We start from the raw sequence: 18,676 nt of genomic DNA on the forward strand, positions 1-18,676 counted from the left end.
ATTACAGCCAATCAATCAATCACAGTAGGCTGGTGCACTGTGGGAAGGCCCGAGCTATGTAACTGGACGCAGGGTGGTCCATTCCTGGCCATGCCAGGCTCCAAGTGGCCCATTTAATGCCCACTTTACCATGGTTATGAAAAACCCCTTCAGACTGAGATGGGCTAGAGTGACTGTAATGACCATGCTTCTAGCCAGCGTCTATAACTTCACATATTTCAAATGATTTGTAGGAAGTTGTAAACATTTAAAAAGTTTTAAATATATCCAGAAATTATGAACAGATCATAAAAACTGAGCTCAAAACTGAATTAAGATCGATAATGAACTATTCAGAATGCCTCATATTTCAAAAGAAATAACTTTAAAAAAATGTATAAATATATAATTACAGTATATTATTTATCATTATTTAACATGTTGTTTCTAATGTAATTAAATAAACAAGTTAAGCCAAAATTAAGCCTTAATTGTATTTCTACCATTATTGTATATCTTCTCAAAATTATTAATATGACAAGTGATTCCAAACTCTTAAACAGTAGCATACATAACTTGTATTTTAGTTTCATAGTAATTACCAAATCATTTGCACTATTTATGTAATAAATATTAAGGTTAATAACTAAATAATAAACCTGCAGTATAAGGAGTTTAACCTTTAAAGGAGAACTCCAGTGTTTTCTATCTACATATAGCCAATTACCACTATAATTGTGACACATTCCCCTGCACTAAGTAAAAGAACAGAAAAACCATCGACTCAAAACATATTTAAGCTAATATGCACTCAAACACCTTCCCATTGGCTTCTATTATGAATTTGCTTTGAGTCAACAGGTTTTCTATACTTTTACTAAGCACAGATAAATGACTGTCAGTGGTAATCAATCATTTGCTACAGTTGTGGCAGACAGATGGAAAAGACTGGCCTACTCCTTTGACCAGTATGAATTCATGTTGTCCTATAGATACTAATTAATCCACCGCATGGTACCAGTCCATGCCAGAGGGAGTTTAAATAATTTTCAGAAGAACATATTTGAGACACAAGTTGTTGGCAATATCTCATCACGCCGTTCTCATTAAGTCCAATTAAAAGCAAGCTTTGAAAGTCCAAAGTGCTTGGCGCTTGGTGCAGATTGCTGTCTTACTGCGTCATGGCGGAGCAGCTTGTGTCATAGCAGCCACCCTACACAGGCATCTGGGAAGAGTTTCAGCTTGACAGGAAAATACACTGGAATATTGTCTAATAATTTTGCCACACAGAGGATGTTGTTCTGTTTCGCCCCAAAAAATGTGTACCACACCCTGCTCTCAATGTCATGATTCACTGAGAGAGAGGCGGGGGGGGGGAGATAGAAATACATTAAACAGAAAGTCAACACCTTTTCTGTTATTGTGTGAGTGTACAAACCTGTACATCAGTGTAAGTATGAAAGATTAATCGTTCTTATATTTAACCCTCAATTTAAATTAGTGTAATTATCAAATTACAAGAACAATATTGTCTTAAGTTTTAAGTGTGGAAATTTCCCAACTTAAATGGTCAGGGCCCAATAGCCCAGTTTTATTACACTCTTCCATAACCTAAGAACAGCTGATCCAGTTTGTATTGAAGTCCCTGTAGTTACTCATAGTCTGTAATAAGCCTGGGATTTTAAGGGATTAACCTAAAAACATGAAGCCAGTGAACCACCTGTACATAAGATAGACCAATCAGAAGCAACCAAACCAGTTACAAGACAACACAATCACAACTAACCAGCAGCCTTGCATGCTAAGTTTAGCGTTCAAGCCTTAAACCATCATCATGCTGGTCTTCTTGGTCAAAAAAGGCCTCATTTTATAGAAAGTAATCGCAATTTAAATTGCAGTTGCATTACTGGCAGTTACGTATTTTGCCCAAATTGTTCAGCCCTACATTGGTGACTCTGACAACATATATTGCCTAATGTATCATCTTAAAGGGGAATTCCACCCATTTTCAAAGTTCTGCACTATTAAATCATAAGGATATAAACAGTCATTCAGAGTGGTTTAATGTGAAGTGCTCCATTCTGAAGAAACCTACAGTCAGAACTGTTCACAGTGATGCCAATAGAAACCAGACATTTAATAAAAGTTTAATGTTTCTAAAACCACCCTCACAGAAAGTTATTACATGAAATTGTTATGAGTACACTGCACAAGGCATTGTTTTCCAATTATAAAAAACATATTTTTATCGCTATTTAACTATTATGAACATTACATATGAAAACCCTGAAGACGTGTAGGATCACTAGTCATTTTGGATTGTAAAACGGCTATGTTTGTGTTGTAGACATAGCAAAACCACTGTAAAAAAATCAGAGTCGGTACATTTCTATACAAAATGCTATCTCTAAATGGCTTTGTTTACATCGCGATGATTGAATTATGCAGAAATTTTGAAATATTGGTGGAATTCTCCTGTAAGTGAATTTGTATAAATTCCCCTACTGTGAAATCGCTCACTGAAAGAAATGGTGGAATGCAAAGTGTGTGTGTATATGTTTACAAGCTTGTATGTAAGTGTTAGTGTTTGCGTGTGTGTGTGTGTGTGTGTGTGTGTGTGTGTGTGTGTGTGTGTGTGTGTGTGGTGAGCAGTTGGACTGCCAGACTGGAGCATAGCGAACCATCTGGCCAAGTCAACACTTCATCCAAAAAAACCTCAGCTTTGTTTCCACCCTCATTCCACACACCATGTCCTCCACAGCCGTGAATCACTTACTCTAGGCCAAACATACACACACACAAACACACACACACACACACACTGCAGCCTATTACAGCATCTACATACACACCGAGAACAACTGACAGCCGTTAACTAGAAACGGTCCCCGTCACAAGTGCACAAGCCTTTTTCAATTACCCATAAACGCTTGTTTGAAAAAAGAAAAAAAAAAAACGGCTGCAAATTCTGTGATCTTCACTCTAAAACAGGCTTCATTCGTGAAACTTTTTTCTACATAGCACTGCTACGGCTGGAGGACAGTGGTGATCAGCAGCGTGTGTTTGTTTGGATTCCCTCATTGTGGAAATAAGGGTCAAGGTCCTCTAAAAGTGTGCAAGCATGCATCACTGTCTGAGCCCACAGCTCCGACCCCAGGCTGAGAGAGAGAGAAAAAGAGAGACAGAGAGAAAGAGAATGACAAATAAAGAGAAAAAGAGAGTGTGAGAAAGTGAGAGAGAAAAAAAACAGTGTGATAGAGTTAGAAGAGAGGTAGAGGAAGAGAGGAAAAAGAGATAGACTGAGGGGGATGTAGGGAAATAGGCAGGGGATGGAAAAGAGAAAAGACTGAAAGTGAAAGAGAGTGACACTGAGATAGAGAGTGAAAAAGTTATAGTGAGATAAAAAGAAAGAAAGAAGGATAGAGACAGCAAGAGAGAGAGAGAGAGAGATTGAGAGAGACAGAGAAAATGAGAGGAAAGAGTAAAGAAAAGACAGGAGAGCATGTCAAATAGAGAAACCGGAAAAGACAGAGAATGAAAGAGAGAAAAAAGTGAGGAGGGTAAGAGAGATAAGAGAGTGAGACAATAGAATGGAAAAGAGAAAGAGTGAGGGGAGGTAAGAAACGAGGGACAGAGTGAAAAAGAAAGAAAGGAGAGCGAATGAGACAGAAAGAGTGACAGAAAGAGAGAGAGAGAGAGAGAGAGAGAGAGAGAGAGAAAGCAGGGCCACACAGAAATGTCCTCTACTCTGCCAAACAGTCATTTCAATTGTAAGGTCCTCCATTTATCACACAAACTGCATCCAATGGCCTCTGAGTAATACCAGGCAGTGCAGATAGTACTCCACTGAAACAGCTCCCAAAATAGTTCTGCAGTTTTTCCTCTGAGGTCCAGCACAGGCCACCAAAACAATGGCTGGACAACCTTCTGCAGGTGCATGCGAGTGTGCAGAGAGCTTCATGGACAGACGGCTTCTCGTTCACCTCACTGACAGCATCACTAACACTTTGTCTCACCAACACAATGCAGCAGCATCAAAATGATCTGTGTAATTGTTCATAATTAGTTAAGCTTTAAGGTCGGCCCAAATAGAAATCAATAGAAAAATAACCACACAATACACACAAACATTGTAATGTGAATCATATTGGTGAATAGATTATCTCTGCCTCCCTTGGTAAAACTTTCGGAGTAGTTATTGGAGCACTGAGCATTTACAGAAGTATTCAAAAGGCTCATTTCCTACATTTGTCTTGTATTATTTTCCCTGAAGTCCACTTATAGTGTTTGTGTATGTTTTATGAACCAAAAGCAGGTGTAAGTCATTTTTACATGATCGTTTTCCGAACTATCTTTATCTCTTACAATTAAACAGGCAGGTTTTGTTACTGTGCCTTAAGGACTGATATAAGTAAATGAACTCCTATTCAATAAGCAGTCCAGGCTGAAACATTCTATATGAAACCCTGAAGACATGTAGGATGACTAGTCATTTTGGATTGTAAAACGGCTATGTTTGTATTGTAGACATAACACCCACTGTACCACTGTACAAAGTCGGTACATTTCTATACAAAATGCTATCTAATGTAATCAAAAACAGGCTGTTTTTCTGTTTCATTTACATACATGGGCTGTGTGGACTGTTGGAGTTATCCTCAATAAGCACCCTTTTATCCCATATCAACATTTTCTAATACATGCACCTATTTTTCACTTATTTTCTTTTTCTGTCTAATATTATTCTTGTGAACTCCAAACCCAAAGTAAGTTATCACATTCAAATAGGGCACCACATGACACATTGAGCTGTACCTGGACTTCAAACACAGAACCCCTCCTCACCCTACATACACATACACACACACACACACACACACGCACACACACACACACAGACACACACACACACACACACATATACCTTTTCTCCATGTCATGATGCAGCTGTAATTACCCCATTTTTTGGAGACCAATAAGTGTGTGAGGCTAAATATTTGCATGAGTGTAGTAAGCCTTTAGGTGGCCATAGGCAAGCACAGAGGGTGGCATTCATGCCCTATCTGACATCATCAGTGACTCTAAACAGCTCCTGATTGCAGGAAATGTCTAATACAGGAGATTTGTGTCACTTTGTTGCATTTTTGTTGACTTTGGGGAAGTGTTTCTGGCGTCTGAACGCGACACCGGCATGCTTGAAAATACTCTGCACTGTAATGAATGGAAATAGAAGTGTAGTTTAGCCTATCTGAGGAGAGGACTAATAAGAGACATTTCCTCAGAGAGACAGCACTTTAATTTTCTTCACACACTTAGAGCTTTTCCTCTAGCTCAGCTCAGAACACACACATACAGAGGTTTGTTTTTATATAATGTCAGGATGGGAGACATCTCATATATATAATAGTTTATATATTGCTGATACATTAATAATTTTAGTGAACATTATGGTAGGCAGATTGTATTCCAAGTAATTTTAAAGCAAAAACAAAAAGGTTTTTTAGGCATTTGTATGCCAACAACAATATGAAACTAACCTATATGTAATAAGAATGTTTGGCAATACTTTATTTGAAGGCTATGTACATGTAAACTTCATAAGCTTATACCAGTAATAAGTAACCAGTAAGAATTAAAGCCTTAAAGTGAACTTAAAATGAAACTTACCTATATACTGATATATATAGTTCAATATATATATATATATATATAGTGAACTGATATGTGGTGTTCTTCTCCAATGCTCAAGTATTTTAAAAATTCTTATGCATTCTTCTGCAACTCTAATGCATGTTTTTTAACATTTTCTTTTTTTAAGTGGGTAGCCTTCAAATAGTCCTCACCTCAAGCTCAATGACAGAAAAGAAACGCCCTTTCAGTTTTAAAAAAAAAATTAAACATGGAGCTATTTTAAAAAGCACTGAACAAAGTGAAGACCTTTTTGTTGGTCCTGGAAAGATCCTATAGGCTGATCCTGTTTTTCTCTGGTCAGGACATTTTTTTGTCCTGAAAAAGCACAAAAACAAACACATCTGCACACACAAACACACACTTACACTTACAGACATGCATGAGCAACAGGGGAGTTGGAGTGTACCTGGCAGCTCCAGCCCAGAGCTGTGTGAACAAAGAGCTGCTTAAGGAAGGCCAGGGAGAGCATGAAACATGCATGACGGAGGCTCCTGTGTGAAGCTTTCATTAGGCCCCCAACGCAGCTTTTAATACATATTTCATTCTGCACGAGCCACGCATCAGAGCTCGTTTGCGACCTGCCTCCGCCGCCTTGAAGTGACAAGCGCATCTGAGGCATGTAAACAATCCACTATAAATACATGAAAACACATTTCCCTCTTTGTTAGCATCACCGGGAAACGTGTCAGGCACAGTGTGTGTGAGTGTGTGTGTGTGTGTGAGTGCTGCGAGTGTCTGCGTGTGGTTCGCCTTTGTTCCGCAGCTCAGCTGTTGTTGAGCAGCGAGAGTGAGTGGAAGAGAGAGAGTTAGAGAGAGAGAGAAAGAGAGAGAGAAAGAGAAAGAGAGAATAGGTAGGACTCCACCATCTTCACCAGATACATCTCACACTCAGGCACTGATCACAGATATGGCTTGTCATCCTGACACCCTGCACTTCTCCTTTCCTCTTCTTTCCTCTCCTGGCTGGCTGAGAGAGTGTATGTGGAAGTGTATGGGGAAGTGAATTAAGTCGAGATGTGGTACAGCATGTAAGAGAGTAGAGCAAATCTTTACACCAGGCTTTACACCCTGTGATTCTTACATTAAAATGATACACTGAATTTACTTCATGCTTTATGTGTCCATCATTTCTTCATGAATAAAGTACAGTAATGTCTAAAAGTCAGATGCCACTCTTCATTGACTTCATCTAGTCAAAACTACAGATGCTTCAACGACTAAATATAATTTCAGCTTTTATAGTATTTAGTGTTCCCAAACTTTGCTTTAACAGCTTCCATTCTTTTTTGGAGGCTTGTTTTCCTTTTTTTAAAAAGAAATATGCAGGGATATTTTCCTCACTGCCAAAGTTCAGTCTTAGAAGCTGGTTGCATTTGAACCCATTCAGTGATATTTAGGTCTGGGCTGAACACTAGCAGCTTCTTTGTTTGATTCTGAAAATATTCTAATTTCCTATCTGTTTCCATTTTTCTGTAGCAGCTTCTTGACAGTTACACATCTTTTCAGACCCACAGTGTGGAGTTGTCTTCTCACAGTACAAGGATGAACAGAAACACTTGTAGCGTGGGGCTTGATTTTCTGCTGTGTCTCAAAGATAAAAGTACTGTTTATCTGTTTCATTTGTTTTCCTTAGGCAAGTGGATTATCATATCTAATCTCCTCAGACATAGCTCTTAAAAATGAATACCTTGTTTTCTAAGGCTGTTTTGGCTGGAAATTAAATAAATGAAAGGTGGTCTCTGACGTTTGCCCAGTACTGTAATGACCTCACAATTACTACTAGAAGTTAGTAAACATATTTAACATGCAAGTAGACAGAAGCTAAGAGACACTGAGAAATAAAGTCAGAGCAATGTATTTTTTTCAAGTGGGAATAAAATACACATTTGAATTAAATAAACTGAGTGCATTACTTTGCTTAGTGAACTATCCTATGCTTAATTTACATTCTATCATCATTTCCCCCTTTTCACTTCCTCTGTCATATCACTTTTTTTCCCACACAGGCTGTTGCCCAACTCCCACATGCGGTCCACACACACTCTCCACGTTGCCAGTAAGTGAGTTCTCAGTGCAGACTCCCCCAGTGCTAATGAGAAGTGTGTGTCGAACAACTCCATAAACCTGCTCTGTAACAGTGGCGCACCGCTGGGCCAAAGCCAGCCTGCCAGGGCTGCTTCTGTAGCCCTTCTGTACCAAGTTATGGCCTTTTAATGGGAAATCTTAAACACGTTGTGAGTGCTCCTCAGTCTGGGTTTCTTACCACAGTGCGGTCTGGATAGAGCTGTGCAAAATGAGCTTAACCCCCTAAACCTTGGGCTTAATTACTTAGTCACTAAGCTCAACTTATTATTTATTAACAAATATACATTCTTTGGTAAGCTATGCACTGATCAATATTTTTATTAACACATGCATTCATACTGGTTAAGGGTTACCTTAAACTGCATAACACATTATCCAGTTTTAGGAATTATTTGGTACCGCATGGTCCATTGACCAGTATCTGTATGATTACATGAATTCATACTGGGTAAAGTTAATTGTAAGTTATTTTATGAAATACATGGTATCAAGAGTTGCACTCTGTGTGACCAATTTATACTGGTTTGGGTTTTAACTTCGTAATCTCTAAGTATATTTAGGTTTTACTAGGTTTTACTTATTATTAAGTAACGTCAATGAAATATTTGGTATCAAGTGGTGAATTGACCAGTCTCTATGACCACATTCATACTGGTTTAAACTCTAGGCATATTTTAAATTCTAGTCATATTAACACTTTGAACTCATATTATAATAATATTAGGCATATTATTCAGATTTTAATATTAACACAATCTTTATTATTGAGTAACTTTTATGAGTTTTTGGTCCTAAGTAGTGCATTGACCATTACCTATATGACCACATTAATTAATCCTGGCTTAGGATTTAACTCTTTAGATACATTATTCAGGTTGTAATCTTAATGTTTATTATTTAGTAACATTATGAATTAGTAGACACCAACTGTTGCTATGACCAGTACCTATCTGACCAAATTACTTCATAGTGGTACATGGCATATTATACAGGCATTAATATTAAGTCTTACCATTCAGTAACTACTATAAATTATTCAGTAACTATTCTACAACTAATATATAAGTTATGTAAGTATAAGAGGGAGAAATTGAACTGTATGCCCACATACAGGTCCTTGCAGTTAAACACAGACTTATGCTCGCTCTTTAGTCTAAACTGCCAGTGTCAATACAACAGAATAAGGCAAACAAAAAAAAAAAAACATTTTTGCAAGTACCAGCTTGTCTTTACAATAGATAGAAATTAAATGCAATTGTATGTGAAACCACAGAGTTGATGAGGTTCAGCTCAAAGAAAGGTATGCTGGGAAATGTAGTGAAAGGCTCTTTGTTGCGAATGGGGCCCGAGGGACATGAGCCACCACAACTCAGGGAGTGCAGAGTAGTGCTATATTATGCCAGCGTGTCCACTCAGATGCCAAACTACTCTCTCTCGCTCTCTCTCTCTTTCACTGCCTGCGACATCATTAACAGGTATTGCAGCTCCCTTTGCTGCGTCCACAGAAATAGTCTGTAAATCAAAAGGTGAAATATGCGCTCGTAGGGGGGACAGAGGCGGCGAGATAAACGGCTTTTTATTGAGGTGGTGCTTTGAAAAAGTGTGCAGTGGGCCTGTCCTCCAGCCACCGTATTTACTCCTCCGGCGTCACGCCCCTGCCTTTCACCCACATGCATAAATCTGCCTCCCTCACACACAGCCCAATAGCCCTGCACAGTGACAGCCATCACCAGCATTATCAGCTTCATAGAATATCACACACACACACACCTCCAAACACTGTACACACACTTAGCACAACTAAGGAATTCTGTCGATTTGAGCCCACCACCTCAACATAGCTGAATGACAACATTACCAAACCTTCTATTAAGACTTGCTGTAGCATAGTATGGAAAACTTCTGTTATGGCTTACGAGCATAAATTAGTGCAACTAAGTAACATGTGCATGTAATGATTTAGTTGCAATCAGGAATGATGTGATAAAGAAATATAAACATAGATTTTGAGAGCAAAAAAAGATTAAATGACAAAGAACTGTAGGACTTACACATACACATATACAGTTGCTGGCATATTGATGACTCAGGATTTGCTCAATGTTCAGACTGTTGCTTGAGAGCTCCATGGGGCTATGACATTGTACACTAACACCTGCTAATTACCTGACACCTTCACAGACTTCACCTGCACCTCTAGCCTTGACACACCACCTACACTGGGAGCGACGCCATAGAAGAAAGACTTTTGGTTCCCTGGAGAACCTTTCAATGGGTGGTTCTTTAAGGAATCGTTTTTGCAATGAGATACAGAAACTCATTTTAAAGATTATAAAATCTCCACATAATGTGAGGATTCTTTACCAGTTAAGGGTTTTTTGTAGAACCACACATTCAAGCTAAGAACCATTAAGAAACCTCTGATCTAAATATATCTCCGATATAAAAGCCTGGATGACTACTAACTTTCTCCTGCTAAACTCAGATAAAACAGAAGCACTGCTGTTGGTCCTAAGTCTGAAATAAGGGTGCAGATTTTATCCTTGACCCTTATAGTTTCTCAATGCAACCAAAAACTACAGTTAAAGACTTTGATGTAACACTGGATGTTTATTATTTGTGTCCCTCCAAGGATTATTACTTGAGAAACATGTCCAAAATAAGACATATGCTCACCCTACAAGATGTTAATTATTACTTAAATTAGTTCATGCTTTCGTAATGAGTCGCTAGTTCAGAATGCAGCAGTCCGTGTGTGTAATAAGAAAAAAAAAGTTGCTCAAATATTTGAGCATATTACTCCAGTCTTCTTCAGTTTACACCAGCTTCCTGTTAAGTTCCGTATTGACAACAAGGTCTTGCTTATGACATTTACAGCTCATAATGGTTCAACTCCAGCATATCTTACTGATCTGTTGCAGCATTATAGACCATCCAGACCACTGTAGTTGAGGCAGAATAGCATTCTGAAGAATATTAGGAATGCAAGCTCCATAGGTGTTTTTAAACGCAGATCTAATGCATATTTGCTTAGGCTACCATATGCCTGAAAGTAATGTGGTTCTTTTTCTCATCTTGGTAAATGCACTGTTATTTTCATGTAGAGGATAACGTTTTTATTTCTCCAATGTTAATGTGTAATGCACTAAGAAATGTTGCAACTAAAATGAAAAGTGTTATATAAATTAGAAACAAGTATTATTATTATTATTTATAAGAGTGTATAAGAGAGGCAGATCTACAGAAATATCTATCGTATCTTGAGAAGCAGTGACGTAACCTCTTCAACCCTAGATTTAGTTCTTAATCTTAAGACTCGTTATCCAGTATCTTCTATGAATTATTCAGCTACTACTGTGACAATATTTTGTAAATTATACAGTTATACTGAACTGCAGGCCTACATACAGGCCCTTAGGGTCTAAAGGATTTTAACATCTTTTCTTTTTCATGCATCACAGCAGATTCCTTATTATCATTTTTCTCCTGTTAATGTAAGTGGCACAATGTAAGCAGCGAGGTTCTAATAATTCACTTTTATACATTTGAGCCTCCAAACCCAGCTGGCTTTTCAGATTCTGGAAAAACCGCAGCATGCAGGCCAACAGGAACGGAAGACAAACCTATCACACAGAGTCCCACAGCGATCGGATGGAAAAATAACAGAGAAATCCTCTTGCCTAAATATGTTGTGAAACATGGGCCGTCCTAAAGCACACTCAGCTGTTAGCGGTTTAGGGCCTCGCTTTGCCCGGCTGCTCTGGTTTCCAGCAGAACACACACTTTTGAGATATCGCTGATAGGGGGAATGAAGCTTGTGCAATTGAAAGGCTGCCTTCACTGGCCCCTGAGACCCTGAGATCCTGAGTGCACTCCACAGCAAAGAATACAGAAAGCTTTGAGAATCCATATTAAAAGTGACAATGCAACTGCTAATCATGAATAAACACATTTATGCACACACTAACAGATACACAAACATCCTGCACACACACACACACTATACCTCTAACACTAGTGTTTCAGTAAGTGAATGTCAGAAGTGCATATACACATGCGCGCACACATTTAAACATCAGTCATCTTAAATGCTTTCCCAGAGAGAGGATGTCATATTTAGACACTATTAGTTCCCCGTGCCCCTAAGGCACACTATACAGCACAGCCCCAAACTCGCTAGGGTGCAAGATAGCATACATATCACACCACACACACACACACACACACACACGGCTGATATTTCCTGCTACTTCATCTATTTCCAGCAGTCAATCTGGCAGTCATTTTTCAAAGATATATAAAGCCTTACCTGTTTGGTCATGGAGTCGATCAACCGTACGTAAAAGTCTTGCTCTGTCCTGATACCTGCAGTAAAGAAAAGTGATGAGGTCTGGTGAGTAAAATCAAACACAGAGTTAAACCACATGTAATTTTATTGCATTTTTAATGTGTTCTCCTCCCTAAACTTACTGGACTCCATAATGCCAGTTCATAAAATAATGTTACAATAACTGACTCAAGTTCAGGAGAAAAGGTAGATGAGAAAAAAAAAACAAACTAACAAAACACACAAACACAGAATAACCCGGACACTCAAAGGCTTTTATACATGCTGTGGATACTGGATCACTAAGTCAGTAAACTGCATGGGTCACAGCGGCTCTGCTGTTCTGAGTCTCTTTCACTTTCTTTGTTTTCAAATATAAAACTAACTGTAATGTAGCTTAAGAGTAAGAACCAAAACCAAAACAGAACAAAAGAGTAAAAACTGTGTTTAAAATCAGTAAGCGGGGTCAGCGGAGCGCAGGGCTCAACGGATGACTGATCTAAATAAACTAATTCAGGATCATAAACAGGAAACAGAGACGCTTTAAATATTGAAATAGCTTCAGTGTGACAGAGAAAGAGCGGCGCAGGGAAACTTCAGCAGCAGCTCTCAGCTCAAACTCCTCATAGGATTTTACAGAACAGCTCTATGTGGGAAATAGAGCTGATAACGCTTTTACATACGCTTTTATTCGCTAAATGCGACTGAAGCGTTATATTAACAATATAAATTTTTAACAGCGCAAGACGCTGCAGCTCTTTTGGGCGCTTATTTGAGAGTTTAAGAGTTCATCGGTTAAGCTAACAGTCTACAGTGAATAATAATAATAATAATAATAATAATAATCATAATAATAATAATAATAATAATAATAATAATAATATTGCTATACTGTTAATAATTGTGATCATAATAGCGGCATCAACAACAGCAACAACAACAATAATAATAATAATAATAATAATAATAATAATAATAATAATAATAATAATAATAATGCTAATAATAGTTACACATTAAGATTACAAATTTACACATTTGTTTAGAACTGATTATAACCCTACAAAACAACCGCACAATTTAAACTCCACAGTGTGATATATTTTAATTTCTAATTTCTGCCTCCCGTCTGCTGCTGGTGTGTGTGTGTGTGTGTGTGTGTGTGTGTGTGTGTGTGTGTGTGTGTGTGTATATATATATATATATATATATATATATATATATATATATATATATATATATATGGGTGTGTGTGGGTGTGTGTGTGCGTAGATAGATAGATAGATAGATAATATAATTTAAAGCACTATTACTCGGTCTTACCGTTGCTGTAGAGAAGCTGTAGTTTGTAATGGATTCCGTTGTTTGTCTTTTCTCCGGTCGGTTCCTACAAAAAATAAATAAATGTCCACATTATGTTCCGCTGCTGCAGCTCCCATGTGGACAGAGAAAAGCGAGACAACTCGGCTGATTTCAGACAAGTCCGTTTAACAGTTTAGTCCGAATTACTGCTGAGTTTGTGTGAGTTTGATAAACCTGAACAACAGAGACATGCAGAACACAGTTTACTGAAACTACTGTCTACTGACCGAGCGCTTCTGTTTCTGACGGCGCTCATTGTGAACTAGTGACTTTCAGGCCTTTACATGACAGTTCAGAGACCATCTAACACTGAGGTTAGTCAGAGAGAGCGGCGGGAATCTGCGGGGAAACGAGAGGAAGAGAAGGAAAGAGAAGATGATGAGGAGGTGATGTGGGTTCTACTCTCAGTCCGCTCCGGGACACGAGCTGCTCTGACATCCAGAGAAGAGCGGGACCGTGTTTGGAGAGCAGCTGAAACAGCGTTCATACATTTAAAAAACTGCCCCGCACTCGCCTACTGAATCATTCATACAGCCAACAGAGTCAGATTACAGCTCTGACAGCAAACCCCCAGCAATGAGGGATCAGACTGAGACTCAGCGCTGCTCCTGGGCTTTTATATCATATTTTAGTTTGAACTGTTTTAACAATTTTAATATTTTCAATGAAATTAACGGAAGTAAGTGAAATGTTTAAGTCATAATTGATGAGGGGAAAACTCTTGGTAAAAAGCAGCCGGGCCTTCAGGGGGCAGCTGGTGACACTCGGCTGAAGCGCCACTTGCCTTTTCTTTCTCCACAAATCCCACGAACGAGGTCCTCTCGATCTCCACAGGCTGCCCCTGTCTGTCGTACAGAGCCAGCACGAAGTGGAAGAAGTTGGATTTGCGCAGGTTGGAGGGCGGTTGCTTCTCAAAGTGAGCCCGGGCCAGACCCACTCCACTGCGGCCACACACACACAAACACACATACACACACACAAACACTCATTAACACTGCAGGACACTGGAGGATCATGCTGATTTACATGCTCTATTTCACACTTTTACAAAAAGTCAGAATCAGCAGTTTTCCCTCTTTGCATTTATCTGAATTTGGAATTTGGCTTGTGTAAATTTTATTTTTAAATTTTCAATCTGTTAAAAATTTCTGTAATAACAAGTTTAGGTTTGCAAAAAATGAAAAGTCTGTATACAGTAAACTACTTATTTTAAAATAATAAAATATTTTAAATATATTATTTAAGTTCATGTATTCATAAATAATTACATATATATAAAACAGTAATAATTACATATATAAAACTGTTTATGCAATATAATTTTATTTACTCTATAAATCAAGTATCAAGTCAGAGTCTGATTGATTGATTTAATGTACATCACACGAACTCTGTATTTAAAGAACACTCAAATCGAAAGATCTTCTAAATCTGCACATTTTCTTTGTATTTTTAATGTCTGCTGAAATGCTATTTGTCCTTTTTCTAGTTAATAAAACAGTGCTAGCGTGACTTATTTAATTTTTATAGCCTGAAAGCTTTCAGTTCAAAACTCCAGCGCTCTTAGTCTACATTAAAACTTCGATCTAAAATAAGGAGGAACTCAGTTAAGACTAAACCAGCTAGCCGACTGTTTTTATCTGCTGAGTGTGAGGATGTGGCTGGTGTCTGGATAGTGAGAGGCGCTGTGATGGGCAGGCTGATGCCGGTCCTCCTCACCTCTGAGCGGCTGTGGCTGCGTCCAGCACTCCGGCGCCCTGCATCCACGTCCTGACCGCGTTCATGCCGCCGCCCATCGGCTCCTCCTTCATGCTGCTCCCGCTCCTCTGAATGCTCTCCTGAATCCCGAACATGAACGCGGACTTTTCTCCCCGTCACTTCTTCTTCTTTTTCTTCTTCTTCCTCTTCTTCTTCCAGCTCCGTTCCCCCACTCCCCTTCTCTCTTTCTTGTGATCGCTCCGTAAAAGACGAGACTAGAAGTCTACGGGATGGCAGGTGGAGTCTACGAGCTTCTCCGTGCTGTCTCGCTTCCTCTCCGAAACAGCAAATTTAAAAAAGGAAAAAAAGAAAAGAAAAAGAAAAGAAAGAAGTAACGTGCGAGGGGTAGCGCGAGCTGTCAGCATCCACGTTTTGGGAGCCGCGTGCAGCGATGCGGTCAGATCTTCACTGATGGCTCCTTCAGTCTAGAAAACAGAGCTCAGAAAAAAAAAATAAAAAGTCTAATGTCACTTTAAGAAACAACGGGATCAACAGCAGCCTTTGCGGTGGGCTAGATCAAATGTTATTATCCACAGCCTTCCTTTTTCCCCTTTATTTGCTTTTTCCTTTCTTTTTTGCTTATGCTCTGATCAAATCAAAATGAATGAGCGGTACTGAAATCAGGTAAAGGGAGAGGTGAAGACCCTCGTGGCGGCGGATCCCGCGCTGTTCCCCGTGTTCAAACGGGACTGATTTGTGCTCTTTCCCAGAGGAATCCGATGTGACTTGCTGTGGGAACGAAACACAAGCAAACTAAGCCCCAAAGGGAAGAGGGATGGACCGTGTGTGCGCAGTAGACGCCCCCCTCCCTCCACAACACAGGCAAGCCCCTCACTTCTATTAGCAGAGCACTCAACCACGGAGTCCGACACCGCGTGTTTGTTTTCTTTTCCCACCCGCATTCCGCCAAAGCCCCGCCTCGTGTGCTGGGATTGGCGAGTATAAGCCGGCATCCTGCGCTATGATTGGATAGTAGTTCATACTATCAAGCAGTCCGCCTACGGTAAGAACGAGCAGCCAATCGTCGTGCAGGGTAGAACCGAAAACGGGTGGCGAAAGAAAACACAACCCTAATGGACCACAGGCCAATCATGTGCAGGAGGCCGGCTACTTCCAGCCAATCAGAAGAAGCGGTGCGAAAAAGGATGGGGAAAGAAAGCATAACACGTATGTGTCACAGCTCGTTTTCTCCACTTAGCGAAACGGCGTGTTTGGAGAGCAAAACCGCGAGAAGTTACAGTCGAGCTAGAGGAGAGAGTATGATGAACCTGCTAGCATCATTGGCTCTATTAGATACTAACAGAGCTTTTGTTCTCCTCACACTGGGACTAAATAATTTTAACCAAACTTATTTATACTTTTCTGAAATACCGCTTTACATTATTTCACCTGAAAGGAGAGCAAAATGTAAACAGGTGATGAACTCATCCGTTTGATGAAAATGAATTTCCTTTTAGGACACTTCAAATTAAAAGCGCCACACAGACACTGAAGTTATAGACGAATGAGGTTTTATATAATAAATTGGTTTTAAAATATTGGATAAATCGATGAAAAGAGCCGAACACATCTTATATCGCCGAAGAAGAGCTCAGTATAGCTAACACTGGAAACAGTGACTATTTTATTTGCCAGTTATCCACACTGAAAGTTTAAAATATATATAAAGGTTTACAAAAGTGAAATGCAGCTTCAAGAAAAAAAGTTTATGACAAAGAATTACATTTTGGTCACAGTTGTCTATTACAGTTCATTTTTGCTGAGTGATAAATAGGCTACGGGCTAATGTTGGTTAAAAAGCTCACCTTTCGTTAGCCGCCATGTTAATTAGAAACAAGAAATTAAACGCGACGACCTCAGGGTTAACACATTCACCATCACTGAAGTTATAAGACGAGCATATATGATGTAGCAAACGGAAAATACCTAGAATTAGATCTTGGTTGAAGAGCAAATATGAGAGATTTTTCAGACCCAAAGGTTTGTGGTTTGGCTACTTCTCTGCTGAGGCCACCAGGAGACTGATCTGTGAAACTCCAGCGCCAATTTGCCATTTTACAGTTCTGCACATACACAGGCATACACACACATACACCAGCTGATTCTACTTCAGAAAAGAAGTAGCAGTAGAACTGCTCTCTCTGTCTCTCAGTCTGTGTGTACTTATGTGTCTGACGATGTATTTCGCTGATTATGGGGATCAAACGTCCCCAGTATGATACGGAAGCATCATGTAAACACGTAGATGTTGTGGGGAGCTGGTTCAGCTAATCAGAATTTATTTCAACCAAGAAATGAAGCCCAAAGATTTGTTTTGGTTATTGATGTACAGGTCATGGTCGTGTTTAGTGTAGACAGCATTATTTAGATACACAAAGAAAACAGCCTAACCCACAAAGATATTAATACAAACGTGTGTGTGAGAGTGTTTAATTATGGAAATACGGTGCAGGAATTACGCGAATCTGTTAGGTTGAATTTTAGCCTTCATGAAAATCTCAGAATGTGTCAGACTGTGGTCGGCTGTGTGGCTACTTCTCTCTCTCTCTCTCTCTCTCTCTCTCTCTCTCTCTCTCTCTCCCTCTCTCTCTCTCTCTCTCAGCTGATGGCTTTTACAAAATAAAAAACAGATATGTTGGTAAAACGTCACTTCACCACACGAATTTCCCTTGGACGCATCAAATAATTTGAAGCATCCCGGATTGCTGACTGAATTAATATTTTAATATATTATTTAGGCTTGTGTGATTCTTAATGGTGCTTCAAATGAAATGGATAAAGAATAATCTAACAACGTTCAATTCAATTTGATTTAGAAAACAGATGGCAGTAGAAATACGCGCCGTATTGAACATTATACGGATACATTTACCTCATAAACATAATGAGAAGTAAAACAATACAATGAGAAGAATAATTACAAATAATAATAATGAAAAACATATTCTATCAAAGAGTGGAATAACGTGTTCAAACGTCAAGCTTTAGTGATAACAAACTATTCAGCATTCAGTAGAAGAGCCTTAGTGCTGGTGACACAGGACGACGAAGCTTTGTAACCCCATCACCAGAAAACAAGAGCTCACTCTGAGTAGTCATGAGTGGTCAAGTGGCCTATCTGTCTGTCTGTCTGTCTGTCTGTCTATCTATCTATCTATCTATCTATCTATCTATCTATCTGCCTATCTATCTTTTTTTTGTTTATTTACATCTGGCAAATTGCAAAGTCTGCTAATAGTACAGTTATACAGTTTAAAATTACACCGAATTAAATAACTACTCGGTTCTTTTCCTCCTCTTTAAACTAGACCACGTTTTGGAGAAAACCCAAATTAGCCTTTTTTAAGTTAATATTTTATATCCCGTAGAGCACACTAGCCGAAGCCTTGTTCACATGTAAAAAAAAAATCTGAACTGTCAAACAAACACTGCAGCAAGATTTTCTTCTCAAAAGGGAAAAAATGCTGACGGGAA

General features: G+C 39.0%; 1 protein-coding gene across 5 annotated transcripts in view; it reads right to left on the reverse strand.

Moving 5' to 3' along the window:
* Positions 1 to 15,297, reverse strand: part of ebf1a (EBF transcription factor 1a) — a 162,166-nt gene extending 146,869 nt beyond the window's left edge. For all 5 annotated transcript variants that reach the window (XM_036568974.1, XM_036568973.1, XM_036568970.1 and 2 more), the window contains exons 1-4: positions 15,164 to 15,297; positions 14,229 to 14,385; positions 13,406 to 13,469; positions 12,065 to 12,120 (exon numbers count right to left, since the gene is read on the reverse strand). In XM_036568974.1, the coding sequence (XP_036424867.1) occupies positions 12,065 to 12,120; positions 13,406 to 13,469; positions 14,229 to 14,385; positions 15,164 to 15,297 (411 nt within the window). The remainder of the gene's footprint in view (positions 1 to 12,064; positions 12,121 to 13,405; positions 13,470 to 14,228; positions 14,386 to 15,163) is intronic.
* Between the last annotated feature and the right edge of the window lie 3,379 nt (positions 15,298 to 18,676).

The sequence above is a fragment of the Colossoma macropomum genome, unplaced genomic scaffold (assembly GCF_904425465.1).
Source record: "Colossoma macropomum unplaced genomic scaffold, Colossoma_macropomum, whole genome shotgun sequence".
Taxonomy (NCBI): Eukaryota; Metazoa; Chordata; class Actinopteri; order Characiformes; family Serrasalmidae; genus Colossoma; species Colossoma macropomum.